General features: G+C 42.8%; 4 protein-coding genes and 1 non-coding gene across 7 annotated transcripts; 3 read left to right on the top strand and 2 right to left on the bottom strand.

The window, feature by feature from the left end:
• Nucleotides 1–248: 248 nt before the first annotated feature.
• On the top strand, nucleotides 249–322 carry TRNAN-GUU. The gene has a single exon. It is a non-coding gene; the product is annotated as a tRNA-Asn (tRNA).
• Nucleotides 323–444: 122 nt separating this feature from the next.
• Nucleotides 445–1,980, top strand: LOC125606642 (gamma carbonic anhydrase 3, mitochondrial-like). Its single transcript, XM_048775578.1, has 4 exons — nucleotides 445–759; nucleotides 982–1,125; nucleotides 1,199–1,476; nucleotides 1,550–1,980. Exons 1-4 carry the CDS (start codon nucleotides 654–656, stop codon nucleotides 1,796–1,798), a joined length of 777 nt encoding a protein of 258 aa, XP_048631535.1. The 5' UTR covers nucleotides 445–653; the 3' UTR covers nucleotides 1,799–1,980.
• On the bottom strand, nucleotides 1,955–3,067 carry LOC106406009 (lipid phosphate phosphatase epsilon 2, chloroplastic). 2 transcript variants are annotated; one of them, XM_048775576.1, is made up of 3 exons: nucleotides 2,754–3,067; nucleotides 2,472–2,688; nucleotides 1,955–2,403 (listed from the first exon to the last, which is right to left on the bottom strand). In XM_048775576.1, the coding sequence occupies exons 1-3, from the start codon at nucleotides 3,030–3,032 to the stop codon at nucleotides 2,081–2,083; spliced, it is 819 nt and encodes a 272-aa protein (XP_048631533.1). In that variant the 5' UTR covers nucleotides 3,033–3,067; the 3' UTR covers nucleotides 1,955–2,080. The 2 variants fall into 2 exon arrangements, with proteins under 2 accessions (XP_048631533.1, XP_048631534.1); XM_048775577.1 differs by having other exon boundaries at nucleotides 1,955–2,308.
• A 141-nt stretch (nucleotides 3,068–3,208) lies between these two features.
• Nucleotides 3,209–4,695, top strand: LOC125606640 (GDP-mannose 4,6 dehydratase 1). Its single transcript, XM_048775573.1, has one exon. It carries the CDS (start codon nucleotides 3,436–3,438, stop codon nucleotides 4,501–4,503), a length of 1,068 nt encoding a protein of 355 aa, XP_048631530.1. The 5' UTR covers nucleotides 3,209–3,435; the 3' UTR covers nucleotides 4,504–4,695.
• Nucleotides 4,696–5,122: 427 nt separating this feature from the next.
• Nucleotides 5,123–13,186, bottom strand: LOC125606641 (folate transporter 1, chloroplastic-like). Of its 2 annotated transcripts, none has more exons than XM_048775574.1 (10): nucleotides 12,965–13,186; nucleotides 12,848–12,918; nucleotides 12,702–12,778; nucleotides 11,693–11,789; nucleotides 11,520–11,613; nucleotides 6,006–6,079; nucleotides 5,812–5,922; nucleotides 5,619–5,711; nucleotides 5,475–5,542; nucleotides 5,123–5,388 (listed from the first exon to the last, which is right to left on the bottom strand). In XM_048775574.1, exons 1-10 carry the CDS (start codon nucleotides 13,071–13,073, stop codon nucleotides 5,256–5,258), a joined length of 927 nt encoding a protein of 308 aa, XP_048631531.1. In that variant the 5' UTR covers nucleotides 13,074–13,186; the 3' UTR covers nucleotides 5,123–5,255. The 2 variants fall into 2 exon arrangements, with proteins under 2 accessions (XP_048631531.1, XP_048631532.1); XM_048775575.1 differs by having other exon boundaries at nucleotides 5,812–5,919.
• Between the last annotated feature and the right edge of the window lie 1,572 nt (nucleotides 13,187–14,758).

Genomic DNA, 14,758 nt, shown 5'->3' with positions numbered 1-14,758 from the left:
TTTTAGCAATTTTCACTCAGTTACCTTATTCATAATATAGAAAACTCCAATTGTTAAATTTCTTGAATATGATGAAAATAATAAAACGTGTTTGTGTTGAGGCTTTTAACTAACTCATCACAACTGTATCGAGCAGCCCCTAAAATCACAAGCTTTATAACTAGAGTTTAAAAAGTAATCAGAAACTCTTATTGTGATTTGCCGGTTCGATATAAATTTGAATATAGTATAAACATTCTGTGAAAGAAGCTGGAGTAGCTCAGTTGGTTAGAGCGTGTGGCTGTTAACCACAAGGTCAGAGGTTCGACCCCTCTCTCTAGCGTTTTTTCTTTTGGTCAACTGAATTTAGGAGTCTATCTTGATGGCCCTAATGAATAGCAGTTTGATAATGGCTTGGGCGATCAAAAACACAAAGTAAATTTGTCCGAACACTTCCATTTCAGAAATTGTGATGTGCCTACTTCATGAGTAATACTTGTAGTTGGAAAATGCAGTTGTAGATGGAGGCTTGTTAAAAAAAGTAACACAAACCGGCTAATAACCGGCATATTGAGGAGTAAACCAAGGAAACCGTGAAAGGACTACGTACTTCTTCTTCCTCCGGCGAAAACCCTCAAATTGGGAGATTTAATTTAATTAAATCATCGAAGAAGATGGGGAGAGCATTGTACAGCGTAGGATTCTGGATCCGGGAAACAGGTCAAGCACTTGATCGGCTCGGTTGTCGCCTCCAAGGCAAAAATCACTTCCGAGAACAGCGTACGTCTTTCTTTGGATCTTTCCACTCATTTGATTGTGATTCGTTTTTCTTTTGTTTTCTGTCATTATTGATTAGAGACCAGACCTCCTTAAAAATCACTATATCTAGTATCTTAGCTCTATTTGCTTACTTATTTGTACTAATCCTAGGCTTAAGCTCCAATCTTATTACTGCATTCAGTTGCTTGCTTGCTTCCGCAAACTCTTGTTGTTTGTTTCCAGTCTCCAGGCACCGCACCCTTATGAATGTTTTTGACAAGGCCCCTCTTGTTGATAAGGACGCTTTCGTCGCTCCTAGCGCTTCTATCATTGGCAATGTCCATCTCGGACCAGGCTCTTCCATTTGGTATGGATGTGTCTTGCGAGGTACCCCCCCTCCCCATGATGTGTTTTCTTTTACAACAAAACACTATCTATATGTTTCCCTACTATTGTGCAGGAGATGCTAACACCATCACTGTCGGAGCTGGGACCAATATCCAAGATAACTCCCTTGTCCACGTTGCCAAGTCCAACTTAAACGGCAAGGTCTTGCCCACTCTCATTGGCGACAATGTCACCATTCGTAATAGTGCTGTTTTACATGGCTGCACTCTCGAAGACGAGTCTTACATTGGTGCTAGTGCAACCGTCTTGGATGGAGCTCATGTTGAAAAGCATGCCATCGTTGAGTCCGGCGCTCTTGTCAGGCACAACACTAGGATTCCCTCCGGCGAGGTTCTTTTTCATCTCAACTTTTTCTTGTTTGCTCTGGTAAAGAGTCTCACTCCTCCTGCTTCTCTTAACACAGGTTTGGGGAGGGAATCCAGCTAGATTTCTGAGGAAGGTGACCGAAGAAGAAAGGGCCTTCTTCTCCACTTCCGCTGTGGAATACTCCAACTTAGCTCAAGTTCACGCTGCAGAAAACACAAAGAACTTGGAGGAGACTGATTTCAACAAGCTCCTTTACAAGAAGAAGGCACGGGATGCAGAATATGACTCTCCTTTACTCAATGATGATCTCACTCTCTCTGAGAATCATCTACCAAAAGCACCTTGAGGCTCTTTTATTCCCGTTGGATTTGAAAAAAAGAAAAGAAGACCAGAAAATTAATTTCCAATAATGTTTTCTTCTGATTATTTTTCTCTCTAATAAAATGTTTGGATCAGACATTTCTCGCATTGAGGCTGGCCTCTGGCTTTTCACATGCTCATATAAAGCAAGCAGCACTTGCTTCTCTATTGGTTTCGTTTTATACATTAAAAATAATAATTAACGTTTTGTGACGAGAAACAGAAGACAAAGTGGTAATGGAGTGAAATGGGAAACAAAGGAATGGTTTTATAACCCTCTACTTATATTTTCTTTGTCATCTTTGAACCAGTTAAGTAGCACATAAACTGCAAAACCCAGAGCAGATGCAGCAGCAACCGTAAATACAGCTACTTGTACGGAGAATGATGAGGCGAAAGCCTGGAGAACAAGTGAGTTCCACGTTATGTGCCACAAGGTGGAGTAAACAGAGCCCACGATTGCACCCACCACCACTTGACTGGCGGTGTGAAGCTTCTGGGAAACCCTCAACCATACAAAGTAAGAAGCCAGAGCAAGGATGAGGGCGGTAAGGAAAAGAGAGAGTTGGTTGGTTCCAAGCCACTCCATAACTGGGGAAATAATAGGTTTGAGTTGAGAGGTGAGAGAAAGAGAGGGTGAGAGAGAGAGAGAGTGTTACCAGAGAAGAGAGAGATGAAAGAAATGGACTGAGCATGAGAAGAAGGCATCCCAGGGTCAGAACGCAGAGTTGCAACAGGTCTCTGTTGGTTAAGGATGCGTTTGAGAGCTACGGAAAGGGCGGAATTGGAAACGGAGCCAATGACAGCCCACAAGGCTGCACCATCATGTCGTAGAAGCAGAACCGATCCAAACACAGCAGCTACCACCCATTTGCTCTGTGTACACACTTTTGTATTTCATTTACATCTAAACATATTTATCAGAGAATTCGAATACAAACCAGACGATTAGCGACGGCGTTGATCCCACCGGAGACCAAATCGTTGGACGGAGTAAAACCCTCTTGCTCCAACGCCTGAAACCCTTCTTCCCCGTCTATGTCTCTCCAAGCATGGGTTTTGACTAGATCGGCCATAGTTTTAGGAGGAGGAGCAGAGAAAGCGCAGAGTCTCCTCCGATTCAAAGGGAAGATTGAGCTCCGAGCAGAGAAAGGGCCCAAATAGAAACTGCAGGTGGGTTTGTGGAAGAGAGCAAGAGATGACGCTGCTGCTGCTGCCATATCCCAAAACAATTTCGAATGGGAGAGATTGGTTACTTTCAGCTTCTATCTAAGCCCATTAGTACTAGGCACTGTAAAGCCCATAGAATACTCGTAATTATGGGCCTCTTTTGCAGAAAAACCTAAATGGGTTTTGTAAATAGTGGGCCTCTGCTTTCGCTTTTCTTTGCTCAATACAAATCATAAAACTAATCGCAATTTGTCAACGCTTGCCGGCCATCTGCCAAACAAGTACAACTTTACGTAGCCTTACATATTCACCTACCAAGTTACCAAATCAACCCTCTTTGCTTCTATAAATATAATACAACACGTTGGAGCTTTTAACAAAATCAAACACAAGGCGCTTGTCGTGCACCTCACCTCTCACAAAAAACATTTCTTCTGATCCAGATCCGAAGCTATGGCCACTCCCATTGCGTCGGAGCCAAGGAAGGTTGCGTTGGTCACCGGGATCACTGGGCAGGACGGATCATACCTGACGGAGTTCCTGCTCGGAAAAGGGTACCAAGTGCACGGCCTGATCCGACGATCCTCAAACTACAACACGCAGCGAATCAACCATATCTACGTGGATCCCCACAATGCCACCAAAGCCCTCATGAAGCTCCACTACGCCGATCTCTCTGATGCCTCCTCCCTCCGCCGTTGGCTCGACGTCATCAAGCCCGACGAGGTCTACAACCTTGCTGCTCAGTCCCACGTCGCCGTCTCCTTCGAGATCCCTGACTACACTGCTGATGTCGTCGCTACTGGCGCTCTCCGCCTCCTGGAGGCTCTCAGGTCTCACATGGCTGACAATGGCCGCACCGTCAAGTACTACCAGGCCGGATCCTCGGAGATGTTCGGGTCAACTCCTCCTCCGCAGTCTGAGACGACGCCGTTTCACCCGAGATCTCCCTATGCTGCCTCCAAAGTCGCGGCTCACTGGTACACCGTCAATTACAGAGAAGCATACGGCCTGTACGCCTGCAACGGGATCCTGTTCAACCACGAGTCACCCCGCCGAGGCGAGAACTTCGTGACTCGGAAGATAACACGGGCCTTGGGGAGGATCAAGGTCGGGCTGCAGACGAAGCTCTTCCTCGGGAACATACAGGCCTCCAGAGACTGGGGGTTCGCAGGGGACTACGTGGAGGCAATGTGGCTGATGCTGCAGCAGGAGAAACCAGATGACTATGTGGTGGCTACTGAGGAGTCGCACACCGTCGAGGAGTTTCTGGACGTCTCCTTCGGGTACCTCGGCCTCAACTGGAAAGACCACGTGGAGATAGACAAGAGGTACTTCAGGCCTACGGAGGTTGACAATCTCAAAGGAGATGCGAGCAAGGCAAAGGAGTTGTTGAAGTGGAAGCCCAAGGTTGGGTTCGAGCAGCTGGTCAAGATGATGGTGGATGAAGATCTGGAGACGGCTAAGAGGGAGAAAGTGCTCGTCGATGCTGGTTACATTGACGCTCAGCAGCAACCTTAATCTCCATTCCAAGCAGCTGCCTGCCCCCAAAAAAAATAAGAGTTATCATTATTATCTGTGTTTTATTTCATGTTTTTTCCGTTTGTTGTTTTACTATTTTCTTGTTTACAAATGTTGTTAAACATCATTCACTGTGGATTTTGTATCATTAGCAAACAAAGCGAATAAAATATATGAATATCTTTTTCTACATCACAACAACGGCTTCGCGATTATGCAACTCAACTAAAAAGTAGCAGCATCTTTCATCAATGCAAAAATCATAACAATCTAGTGGGATTTCGACTCACCAAATTTATATATGGTTGTGACTCTTATACTTCCTGTTTAAAAGACAGACTAGTAGTAGTGAGTGTTTATACTGACCGAATCAGGTGGAGCAAGAACAAAGGGTGTCGCCAAGAATCAAGGTCCCTCTCTCTCTGAGTGAATTATTTTTACATAATAATCATGATGTATGCCAGTTACTTAGCAACCTTCCTTTACCTGCAACACATGAACTAAAAATACGTCCCCGTAAGAAAAGTGGAGAATTCAGTCAGTCTGGTATAACAATAAATATAGGGACCTTGAGAGATATATAATAAGAGCAAAGGTATTAGATATGGGGAGAGATGTATGATGAATAAGGAAAACAAAAGCTTTTTGTTGAGCAAAGACGAGACAAAGCTGTTTCATAGGAATACAAAAAGCAAACATGTATTCCCCCCAATCCCAAGGGAAAAAAAGATAAAAGAAGAAGATGATGGGTCCTATCTCGTTGGAGGAGGTTGTTTAAGCAATTTCAGAACGTTTTCGTAGACGATGAACGTGATGGAAGAAGCAGGCACATTTTTCAATAGATTAGCTGTTAGTCCCCTGTAGAAACCTCTGAGACCCTCGAATCTGCACCGTGAAGGCAAGAAAGATAATAGTATATGTTATCTTCAGATACAATCAAGACCAAGAATAGATATATGCTCTTCTCTGACCTCGCGGTTTCTCTGATGACATGTAAGCTGTCTATATATCTTGGGATTCCGTTAGTACTAGGTCTTTGCTGAACAATAGAGGAATGTCTATGACAGTCACACCTCAAATACTGCTAGAGTTAAGAAGAGGTTGAAGCAATTTACCTGTAATCGTGCTCTAATAACTTGAAAAGGATATGTAAGAAGAACTGCTGCGACTTTGGAGGAGCCTCCCAGTGCAGCATAATCCGCCGAGTTCTACATATAGAAAATAAAAAGAAATGCCAAAAAAAGATGACTTGGTCCTCCTACATTGCCAAATAATCACAGTGTAAGAAGAAGAAGAAGAAGTCTGTACCAATAAATTATCAGGTGTGGATTCGGAATTTCTTCTCTTCTCTTTCATATCGACGATGACTTTACGGAGTTCCTCATACGCTGTGAACTGAATAGCACCATGAGAAACCTGCTGAAGAAACTAAATCAGGATCAAACCCTTCCAAAATATGAAACTATTTGTAAAAGCAAAAGGAAAGTGAGTGAGTGACTAACCAGTACAAGGCCAGGGACAATACCCTTGTAGAGCGCCCTGGGTCCTTCCTCTTTCATTATGGTTCTAAAGGCATCTGCAAAATTCACCAACAAAAATTAAGAAAAGAAAAGAAGAATGGAAAAAGTGAGTTTGTGTTAAGGTTACAAAGCAAGGACTAAGTTCATAAGAACACAAGATTGTTTTGGGTAGATAAGTCTACCTCTTTTTTGGCTTTTCATTGATTTAAATAGAAAACAACAGAAGCAAATGGAGTCATGGACTCCTTACAAACTGGAATAATGGAAAGTGGAGTTTAACAACTCCTAACAAAACGGGAACGTGAAGAGAGCGGTGAACTATCTTCCTAAAGAGTAGTTCTTATTATTGAAATAGATAAACCCATGAACTAAAGAAGTCACGTGTCCTTCCTTAATTCAAATACTTCTTGTTTGGAATTCTTTGGCGGCTTGATCTCCTTCCCGCCACCTCTGTCTCAGTTGTACTCTTCACTGTAGTGGTGTCTTTGTCTTGTGACATCCTATCAATACTCCCACGGTCCAAAAGAACCTTGCCCTCAAGGTTCGCATTAAAATGAGGAAAGCTAACCTTGAGTTGGTGATAATCTTCCCATGTTGCTTCTTCTAAAGTAAGCCCTTTCCACTGCACCAATGCTTCAGTGATAAGTTCCTCCGATAGTTGAACCTTACGTACCGATAGTATCTCTTCTGGTTCCAACGACAAGGCACCGTTGCTTCGTAAGGGTGGAAGCTCCACTGCCACTGGATCATCATTGCCAACTCGTTTCTTGAGTAAGGAAACATGAAAGACCGGATGAATTCTGGCTCCTTCAGGTAACTTGAGCCGATAAGCAACCTGCCCAATACGCTTCTCAACTTGGAAAGGACCAAAGAAACGGTTTGCGAGCTTCTGTGAAGATCTTTTGAACACCGACTTTTGTCTGTAGGGTTGTAAGCGCAAGAAAACCCACTCGTCCACCGCAAACTCCACATCACGGCGCTTACGATCGGCTTGTTGCTTCATTCTGTTACTAGCTGTTTCCAGATGCTGCTTCAGTTCAGTCAACAACTCATCTCTTGTCTGCAACTGTTCGTCAATCTCTTCAACCAAAGAGGACCCGACTTCATACCTTGGCAAAGATGGTGGAGGGCGGCCATAAAGAGCATGAAATGGAGTTGTACCAGTGCTGGAATGGAAGCTTGTGTTGTACCAGTACTCGGCCCATGGAAGGAAAGAGCTCCACTGTTTCGGTTTGTGCTGCACAAAGCATCGCAAGAACTGTTCGATGCACCTGTTAACCACCTCCGTTTGACCGTCTGTTTGTGGATGGTAAGCAGAAGACATGCGCAGTGTTGTGCCCTGCATTTTCCATAGTTCCTTCCAGAAGTTGCTGAGGAAGATAGGATCACGATCACTGAGAATAGATCGTGGGAGACCATGGAGTTTGACAACATACTCCACGAACTTTGAAGCGACTACTGCGGCTGTGTAAGGATGAGAAAGAGGGACCAAGTGAGCTGACTTTGTTAAGCGGTCGACGATGACCATGATAGACGTGTAACTCTGTGATCTTGGCAGGCCGTCGACGAAGTCCATAGAGACATCCTCCCAAAGCTGTTCAGGTATTGGTAATGGTTGGAGGAGGCCGGCTGGAGACATGGTCTGAGACTTTGCCCGTTGACACGTATCACATTGAGCCACATAAGCTGCAACAGTTTTATGCATAGAAGGCCAATAGAATTGGCGAGACAGCCTCTTGAAAGTTCGTAAGATACCTGAGTGTCCTCCCATAGCGGTGTTGTGGTGCTCGTGAAGTAGTTGTTGGACCAATGGTGAGTTTGGTGGGATGACAACGCGGTTGTTGTAACGTACGAGACCGTCTTTCCAGGTGTAAGGGCGGCCTGGATTTTCTGTCGCTGTTGCTCCGAGACGTAGCAGATATGGATCAGTGTGTGAAAGCGAACGCAGATCATCCCAAAATGTGGCTTGTGGTAGTGATATGGCGTTGAGGACTGGACTATCTGAAACTCGTGACAAGGCATCAGCAGCTGAGTTGGTGCGTCCTGGTTTGTAGATGATGTCGTAGTCATAACCCACCAGCTTACTCATCCATTTTTGTTGTTCCGGAGTGAGGATGCGTTGCTCTAGCATGTACCGGAGGCTTCGCTGATCGGTCTGAATTGTGAACTTGCGTCCAAGTAAGTAAGGTCGCCATGTCCTTATCGCCACGATAATAGCCAGCATCTCACGAGCGTATGTAGACCAAGACTTCTTCGTAGGCCCTAGAGATCTGCTCATAAAAGCAATAGGTTGATGATTCTGAGAAAGGACAGCACCAATACCTTCTCCGGATGCATCGGTTTCGATCACAAACGGCTGAGAAAAGTTGGGAAGCACCAATGTTGGTGTAGTAGTCATTGCAACCTTCAAGTTCTGGAATGCTTCCTCAGCTGTAGCGTCCCACACGAACTTTCCTTTGCGTAAGAGGTTGGTTAGTGGTCTAGCGATGACCCCATAATCTCGCACAAATTTGCGATAATAGCCAGTGAGGCCAAGGAAGCCTCTGAGGTCTGTTACTGATGTGGGAACTGGCCAATCCGTCATTGCTTTGATCTTAGAGCAGTCCACCTTTACGCCAGTGTGCGTGATGATATGGCCAAGATACTCCAGCTCTTGCTTTCCGAACTCACACTTCTTCAGTTTAACCGAGAGTTGATGTTGGCGAATGATACTGAGAACCTCACGAACATGCTGTAAGTGTGTTGCCCATGTTGGACTATAGATTAGTATATCGTCAAAGAATACCAATACAGACTTACGCATCAAGGGCCGGAAGATATCATTCATGAGAGATTGAAAGGTGGAAGGTGCATTGCAAAGCCCAAAGGGCATCACCAGATACTCGTAGTGGCCGCTATGAGTGCGAAACGCCGTTTTGTGTACATCGTGCGGGTGCATTCGGACTTGGTGATAGCCAGCAGTCAGATCGAGCTTAGTGAAGTAAGATGCGCCGTGTAATTCGTCGAGCATGTCCTCCACTGTGGGAATAGGAAATCGGTCTTTGACTGTTGCAGCGTTGAGAGCTCTGTAGTCCGTACAAAACCGCCATGACCCATCTTTCTTTTTAACCAGCAGTACCGGGGAGGAGAAGGGGCTCGAGCTAGGGCGAATGATACCGGTAGTAAGCATGGCGTTGACTTGCCTTTCGATCTCATCCTTCTGAAAATAAGCATATCGATAAGGTCGCACGTTGATAGCGTTTGTGCCTTCCTTGAGATTGATGTGGTGTTCAATTGATCGTTGAGGTGGAAGACCATCGGGAACTCGAAAAATATCATCAAATTCCTGTAAGATGAGTCGCATATCATCGTTGAGAGGCGGCAGCTCCGGTGTGTCGAGAACAGAGCAAATAGCGAAGAGCATCTGTCCTTGTCGGCCCGCTTTTTCAATGTCTTGTTGCGTTGTGGGCTGAATTGCCGGAGGAGAGAGCCCAGTAAGAGTTATTGGGCCGTCCTGCCAAGTAAATTGGAGTGTTTTGTCCGTCCAATCACACAACACGGGCCCAAGGCTTGCCAACCAATGTACTCCTAAAACCAAATCCAGGCCCGATAATGGAAGAGCATACAGTGTAATCGTGAATTGGGTTTCACCGATTCTGATGACGACCCCTGTGTACTTACGCTGACATCGCAAAGGGTTTCCGTCGGCCACTCTGACAGTGAATGGCTTTGTTGCTGTCGCCTCCAGCCGCAAACCCTGAGCTACCTTCTCACTGATAAAATTGTGAGTAGAGCCGCTATCGACCAAGGCAAGAAGGGATTTGTGGTTGATACTGGTGTGGAGACGAATCGTTGTTGGTGAGTCCCAACCAGTGAGAGCATTGAGTGTAATCTCCGGTTCTGGTGTGTCGTCGTCAAGATCATCAGTGTCTGAATCGTCGTCATCTGCTCCTTCCATGATGAAAAGTTGTGGTTGTTTGCATTTATGGCCTGGTGTGTATCGCTCATCACAGCTAAAACAGAGACCGAGACTGCGCTTCCTCTTGAGTTCCTCCCACGACAATTTGCGAGGTACGGGTGATTGGGTCTCATTTGCTGGTGTCTGTGGAGGAGCCGTGCGTGAGTTAGCAGAAGAGGTGGTATTAGTGTTGCGAGTGTTGCTCCATCGTCTCTCTTTTTGCAGCTGATCATCTCGTAAACGTGCCAGATTGATGATCTCCGTTAGTGTCTTTGGTTTGAAGATACGAATGGAGTTGGATATGTTTGTGTTGAGGCCTCCCATGAAAGCACCCACTAGAGCCTTTTCCGTCCATCCCTCAACCTTGTTTTGCAACCGTTCGAACTCCTTTTGAAAATCGATCAATGATCCCCGCTGTCTTATGTGAGAGAGAGCCTCGTCGAAGTTCTCCCCGTCAAGTGGGCCGAAGCGAGTCCACAGTTCTGTTTCAAACGTCTCCCATGGTGTCTGATTTGGGTTAAGTCCACGAGCCTTAGTAAGTGCTTGCCACCACTCATTTGCCTCCTCCGATAAGTGGTATGAGGCAAAACTGACTCGTTGTCCCATAGGCATTTCGTGGTAAGAGAAATACTGCTTTGCTTTGCTCATCCATTCTGATGGATCTCCGCTACGAAATTTGGGGAACTCCAGTTTGATTTGACGTAATGGGGTCCGCTGTGGAGGAGCAAATGGATTCACTGTCTCTTCTGGTTGCGCTACCGGATTTGGAGTGGTGTTGTTATTGTTCCGGCGAGAAACGCTGCCTCCGTCTTCACGCAAACTGGTCACCATCTCTCTCATTTGTCCCATGGACTCTTCCAGTGATCGCTGAAACAGTTGTTCCAGTCCACGGAACTTGTCATTGATGCCTGTTGAAAGTTGTTGAAGCTCGTCCTGCACCAAACCGAGACCTGCTTCAAGGTCATCGATTCTCTCTTTCTGGCTCACCATCGATTTTTTTGTTTTTGTATTTCTGGGTGGAATGATGTTTTAGTGGTAATGAAAAAGAAAGGAAAAAAAAAAAAAAAAAAAAAATTTGCTCTTTTTTGACGTTGATTCGCAGCGCCCGTCGGAAAGAACGTGCTCTGATACCAATTTGTTAAGGTTACAAAGCAAGGACTAAGTTCATAAGAACACAAGATTGTTTTGGGTAGATAAGTCTACCTCTTTTTTGGCTTTTCATTGATTTAAATAGAAAACAACAGAAGCAAATGGAGTCATGGACTCCTTACAAACTGGAATAATGGAAAGTGGAGTTTAACAACTCCTAACAAAACGGGAACGTGAAGAGAGCGGTGAACTATCTTCCTAAAGAGTAGTTCTTATTATTGAAATAGATAAACCCATGAACTAAAGAAGTCACGTGTCCTTCCTTAATTCAAATACTTCTTGTTTGGAATTCTTTGGCGGCTTGATCTCCTTCCCGCCACCTCTGTCTCAGTTGTACTCTTCACTGTAGTGGTGTCTTTGTCTTGTGACATCCTATCAGTTTGACTTTGATAGTAAGCATATCTAGAGACCTAACAGGCCGGAGTAGGGTGGGGTTTGATGAAGAGGTGTCTGAAGCTGTAACCTTGTCTTGACAAGCCAAATAGGATTCGTGCATAAACAGACCTGAAAGTGTATCATAAGGTTGAGATAAAAATAGATAGATGTTTTAAGGGGGGTGAGGTGAGAGTTAGTAATAACAAACCAAGGCTCCAGATTCAGCGGCAGAAGCAAGGTGAAGGGGAGGGGTGAGTTTCTCATCGTCCCTGCTTCTAGCGTATCTCTCTTTCGCTCTTCCATAACTAGAGAGATGTATTTGTTTCAGAGAGAGAGAGAGAGAGAGAGAGAGCTTGGGGTGGGGATTGTAAAAGAGAGGAAAGAGGAGACATAAAATAGTGTTCACTCCACGACCAAACAGAGAGACATTATTGCAGCAACAACATCCAAAGGAAAAAGCCTTATTAAGAAGTTGAATCGCAGAGAGAGAGAGAGAGAGAGAAAAGAGCTAAGCAGCCCCGGGACCGGGACGGGGACCGGAAACTGGGACGGGAGCGGGGACGGGAAACGTCAAACTTAAAACTTGTAGATACGGGTACGTCATAGAAACGGCGACTATATTATAAGAAAATATAAAAATATCCATAAGTCTGAAACATAAGTTTTAACAGAAGCAAGAAGAAGGTAAAGAAAATGCTTACGTGTTTTGTTGCTTGTGATATAAACAACAAAGAGACAAGAAGGGAAGGAAAGTGCTTATGTGTTCTGTTGCTGATATATCAGCAGAGAGAGAATGGTCGGGACTTTAGTTTCAAAGAGAAAGAAGAAGATGGACGTGCAAGAGACTGAGAGTGGAAGAATCGAAGAGACATAGACTATTACTTTTTTTAATTACAACTTTTGATCTTTTCAAAATTAATAGAATAAACACATTAAACATTTAAAACATATATGGTTTAATTTTTTACACTTTTATAACACAAAAATTCATGGATACGTCTATTTTTTTTTGCAGAAACGTTTCCGGAACGTCTCCTTCTCTGCCCAAGCCCGTACCCGACGATTCTTGACGTCCCGGGTTCACCTCACACATATTGGGGACGTTTCCTATGCGTACCCGAGACGTCCCCGTCCCCCCGACGAACCCGATACGTGAGACGGCACCAAGTTGGAGTACCCGTGCAACCTAGGAAAAGAGAGGAAAGAGAGGAACTCACAAGAAGAAGTATAAGCTCCATGAGAGAGTGGAACCGATTACAGCAGGGAAGAAACCTGCATAAAGGCCTCTCAGACCCTACACCAGAGAAAATGTAGCTTCAATTCAGAAACGTGAATGCATGAGAAGAAGATGGTTAAAGCATACCTCGAGACGGGCAATGGTGAAGAGAGCGTGAGCTGTGTTCTTGTACGTCGGGAACCCTCTACCGTCGTTCACTGTTTCAGACAAAAATCTAGTTTCTTTTTTAAAAAGAAATCAGACCTTGGAATCTAGTACGGACAACATCAAGAGGGTGCATAGCAGCTACTGTTGCGAATCCTGCGACTGCCCCCGCTGTGGCATTTTCCCACTGCCATGATGGCGCCACCATACCATCAACCTGCACGCGATTGGCCTACAGAGCTCAAAAGAGTCGGCAGAGAGAGATCCGGAGTCCTCCTCCGCTTTACTCTCCGACGCTTCCTTGAGTTCCCGTCTCAGATTTGTGAAGCTTTAAAGCCCATTTATGCTTTCCGAGGCCCAACAACACCTACAATTAAAAGCCCCATCCTTACATTTGTTATTTATTCCCATTAATCGCCCAATACTTTTACATTGCTTAAAAAAATATATCATCATAATGATCAATGCACGTTGCAAATTTAATACTCTAGATCTTGCGGAAGTTGGATTTAACTTGCGTTCAATGTAAATTTATAAACTATTTATTTTATAAAATTTCTATTTATATTTTTATGTTTTGTAAAATATATTTAGTGTAGAATATATTATATTATAATATAGATATTTGATAATAATTTTTTATCTGTACGTAATATTATATTTATAATTTGATAATTTGATGCAATTTTATGTAATTGTAATATTCATATATTAACCTATTGATTTTTTTGTTTATTTATTTAAAAATAATTTAATTTTTTTACAGTAAATTTTTATGAATTATTATTAATTTTATGATATTTGGTTTTCTTGAAAATTGTATTGTAGCAGATTTATATATACTATATATTACAGTTTGTATTTTTAATTTCAGCAAAAAAATAACAATTCATTGTAATTAATTAATTTAATTTTTTTATTTTAAGTGAAATTGCATATTTGTAAATAAGATAGAAATGCAATGGCATTTAGTCAAATCTTATTCCAAAACCGAGATGTTTGTACGGTTAATTATTATAAATAGTGTTATATCTTTTTATAACTGAAAAATATGTTTTAAGATAACAACACAATGTAAAAATTATCTTTTTGAAAAAAAAAATATTATAAATAAAAAATTAGTTTTTGATTATATAGTTAATTATATATATATATATATCCATTAAGTGTAATATAGATATTAACCGCTTTAACTTTTAACGTGAGAGCTTTGTTGCTAAAATTTATTTTGCAAATAATAATATAGATCATATGGTTGACTTTAATCCTAGAACCACAATAAAAAAAGACAACGCTAACTATTGTGCAAGCAAAGTGATAACAATCTCAAAGAGATATAAGAACTAAAAAAGCTAAGAAACATCTTTTAAATAAGAGATATAAGAGTATCTTTATCGCAAAAAACCTAAAACAGATTTCTTAATTTTTTACTCTCTGATTAAAAAAATTTTAAAAAAAGAACCAATCGCGGGCCGCCACGTGTCAGTAGGACCCGCGAACAGTAAAAAAAACACTGCAAAATCATTTCTTATTTGGTAGCTTTTGTAACCGGTTTTTAATGCTTGTGTGGACCCTCCACGTTAAGAAACACAGTAAACACATGCGTTAATGGTGTTTTAAGAGCATGATTATTGGAAATTTTAAGGGTGAGCTATACTATAACTAAAAAATGTCAAAACATAAAACATAAGTTAAGAACTCCAAATTAAAAGTCCAGTTAATCATATGCTCTAGAGTATTTTCTACATGTGTACAAATTGATACGGTTCCCAGAGTACGACAAAGACATAAGTGGATAATGACAAAACCCATTAAGACATAGTAAACTGTAGATAATGACAAAACCCATTCAACTGCTCTCCCTTTTACAAAACCAAATAATCTAATTTTTCC

Source organism: Brassica napus, unplaced genomic scaffold (assembly GCF_020379485.1).
Source record: "Brassica napus cultivar Da-Ae unplaced genomic scaffold, Da-Ae ScsIHWf_913;HRSCAF=1296, whole genome shotgun sequence".
NCBI classification, from domain to species: domain Eukaryota; kingdom Viridiplantae; phylum Streptophyta; class Magnoliopsida; order Brassicales; family Brassicaceae; genus Brassica; species Brassica napus.
This window is presented reverse-complemented; position numbering and strand designations above follow the sequence as displayed.

Bases quoted from the DNA above. Each gene is read 5' to 3' on its own strand.
- LOC125606642 (XM_048775578.1), top strand. From the start codon at position 654: ATGGGGAGAGCATTGTACAGCGTAGGATTCTGGATCCGGGAAACAGGT. The intron at 760-981 runs GTACGTCTTTCT...GTTTGTTTCCAG, and splicing joins AAATCACTTCCGAGAACAGC to TCTCCAGGCACCGCACCCTT. The intron at 1,126-1,198 runs GTACCCCCCCTC...ACTATTGTGCAG, and splicing joins GTATGGATGTGTCTTGCGAG to GAGATGCTAACACCATCACT.
- LOC106406009 (XM_048775576.1), bottom strand. From the start codon at position 3,032: ATGGCAGCAGCAGCAGCGTCATCTCTTGCTCTCTTCCACAAACCCACC. The intron at 2,689-2,753 runs GTTTGTATTCGA...GTGTGTACACAG, and splicing joins ACGCCGTCGCTAATCGTCTG to AGCAAATGGGTGGTAGCTGC. The intron at 2,404-2,471 runs GTAACACTCTCT...TTATTTCCCCAG, and splicing joins TTTCATCTCTCTCTTCTCTG to TTATGGAGTGGCTTGGAACC.
- LOC125606640 (XM_048775573.1), top strand. From the start codon at position 3,436: ATGGCCACTCCCATTGCGTCGGAGCCAAGGAAGGTTGCGTTGGTCACC.
- LOC125606641 (XM_048775574.1), bottom strand. From the start codon at position 13,073: ATGGTGGCGCCATCATGGCAGTGGGAAAATGCCACAGCGGGGGCAGTC. The intron at 12,919-12,964 runs GTCTGATTTCTT...TGTCTGAAACAG, and splicing joins TGTCCGTACTAGATTCCAAG to TGAACGACGGTAGAGGGTTC. The intron at 5,543-5,618 runs GTAAATTGCTTC...TCTATTGTTCAG, and splicing joins TTATTAGAGCACGATTACAG to CAAAGACCTAGTACTAACGG.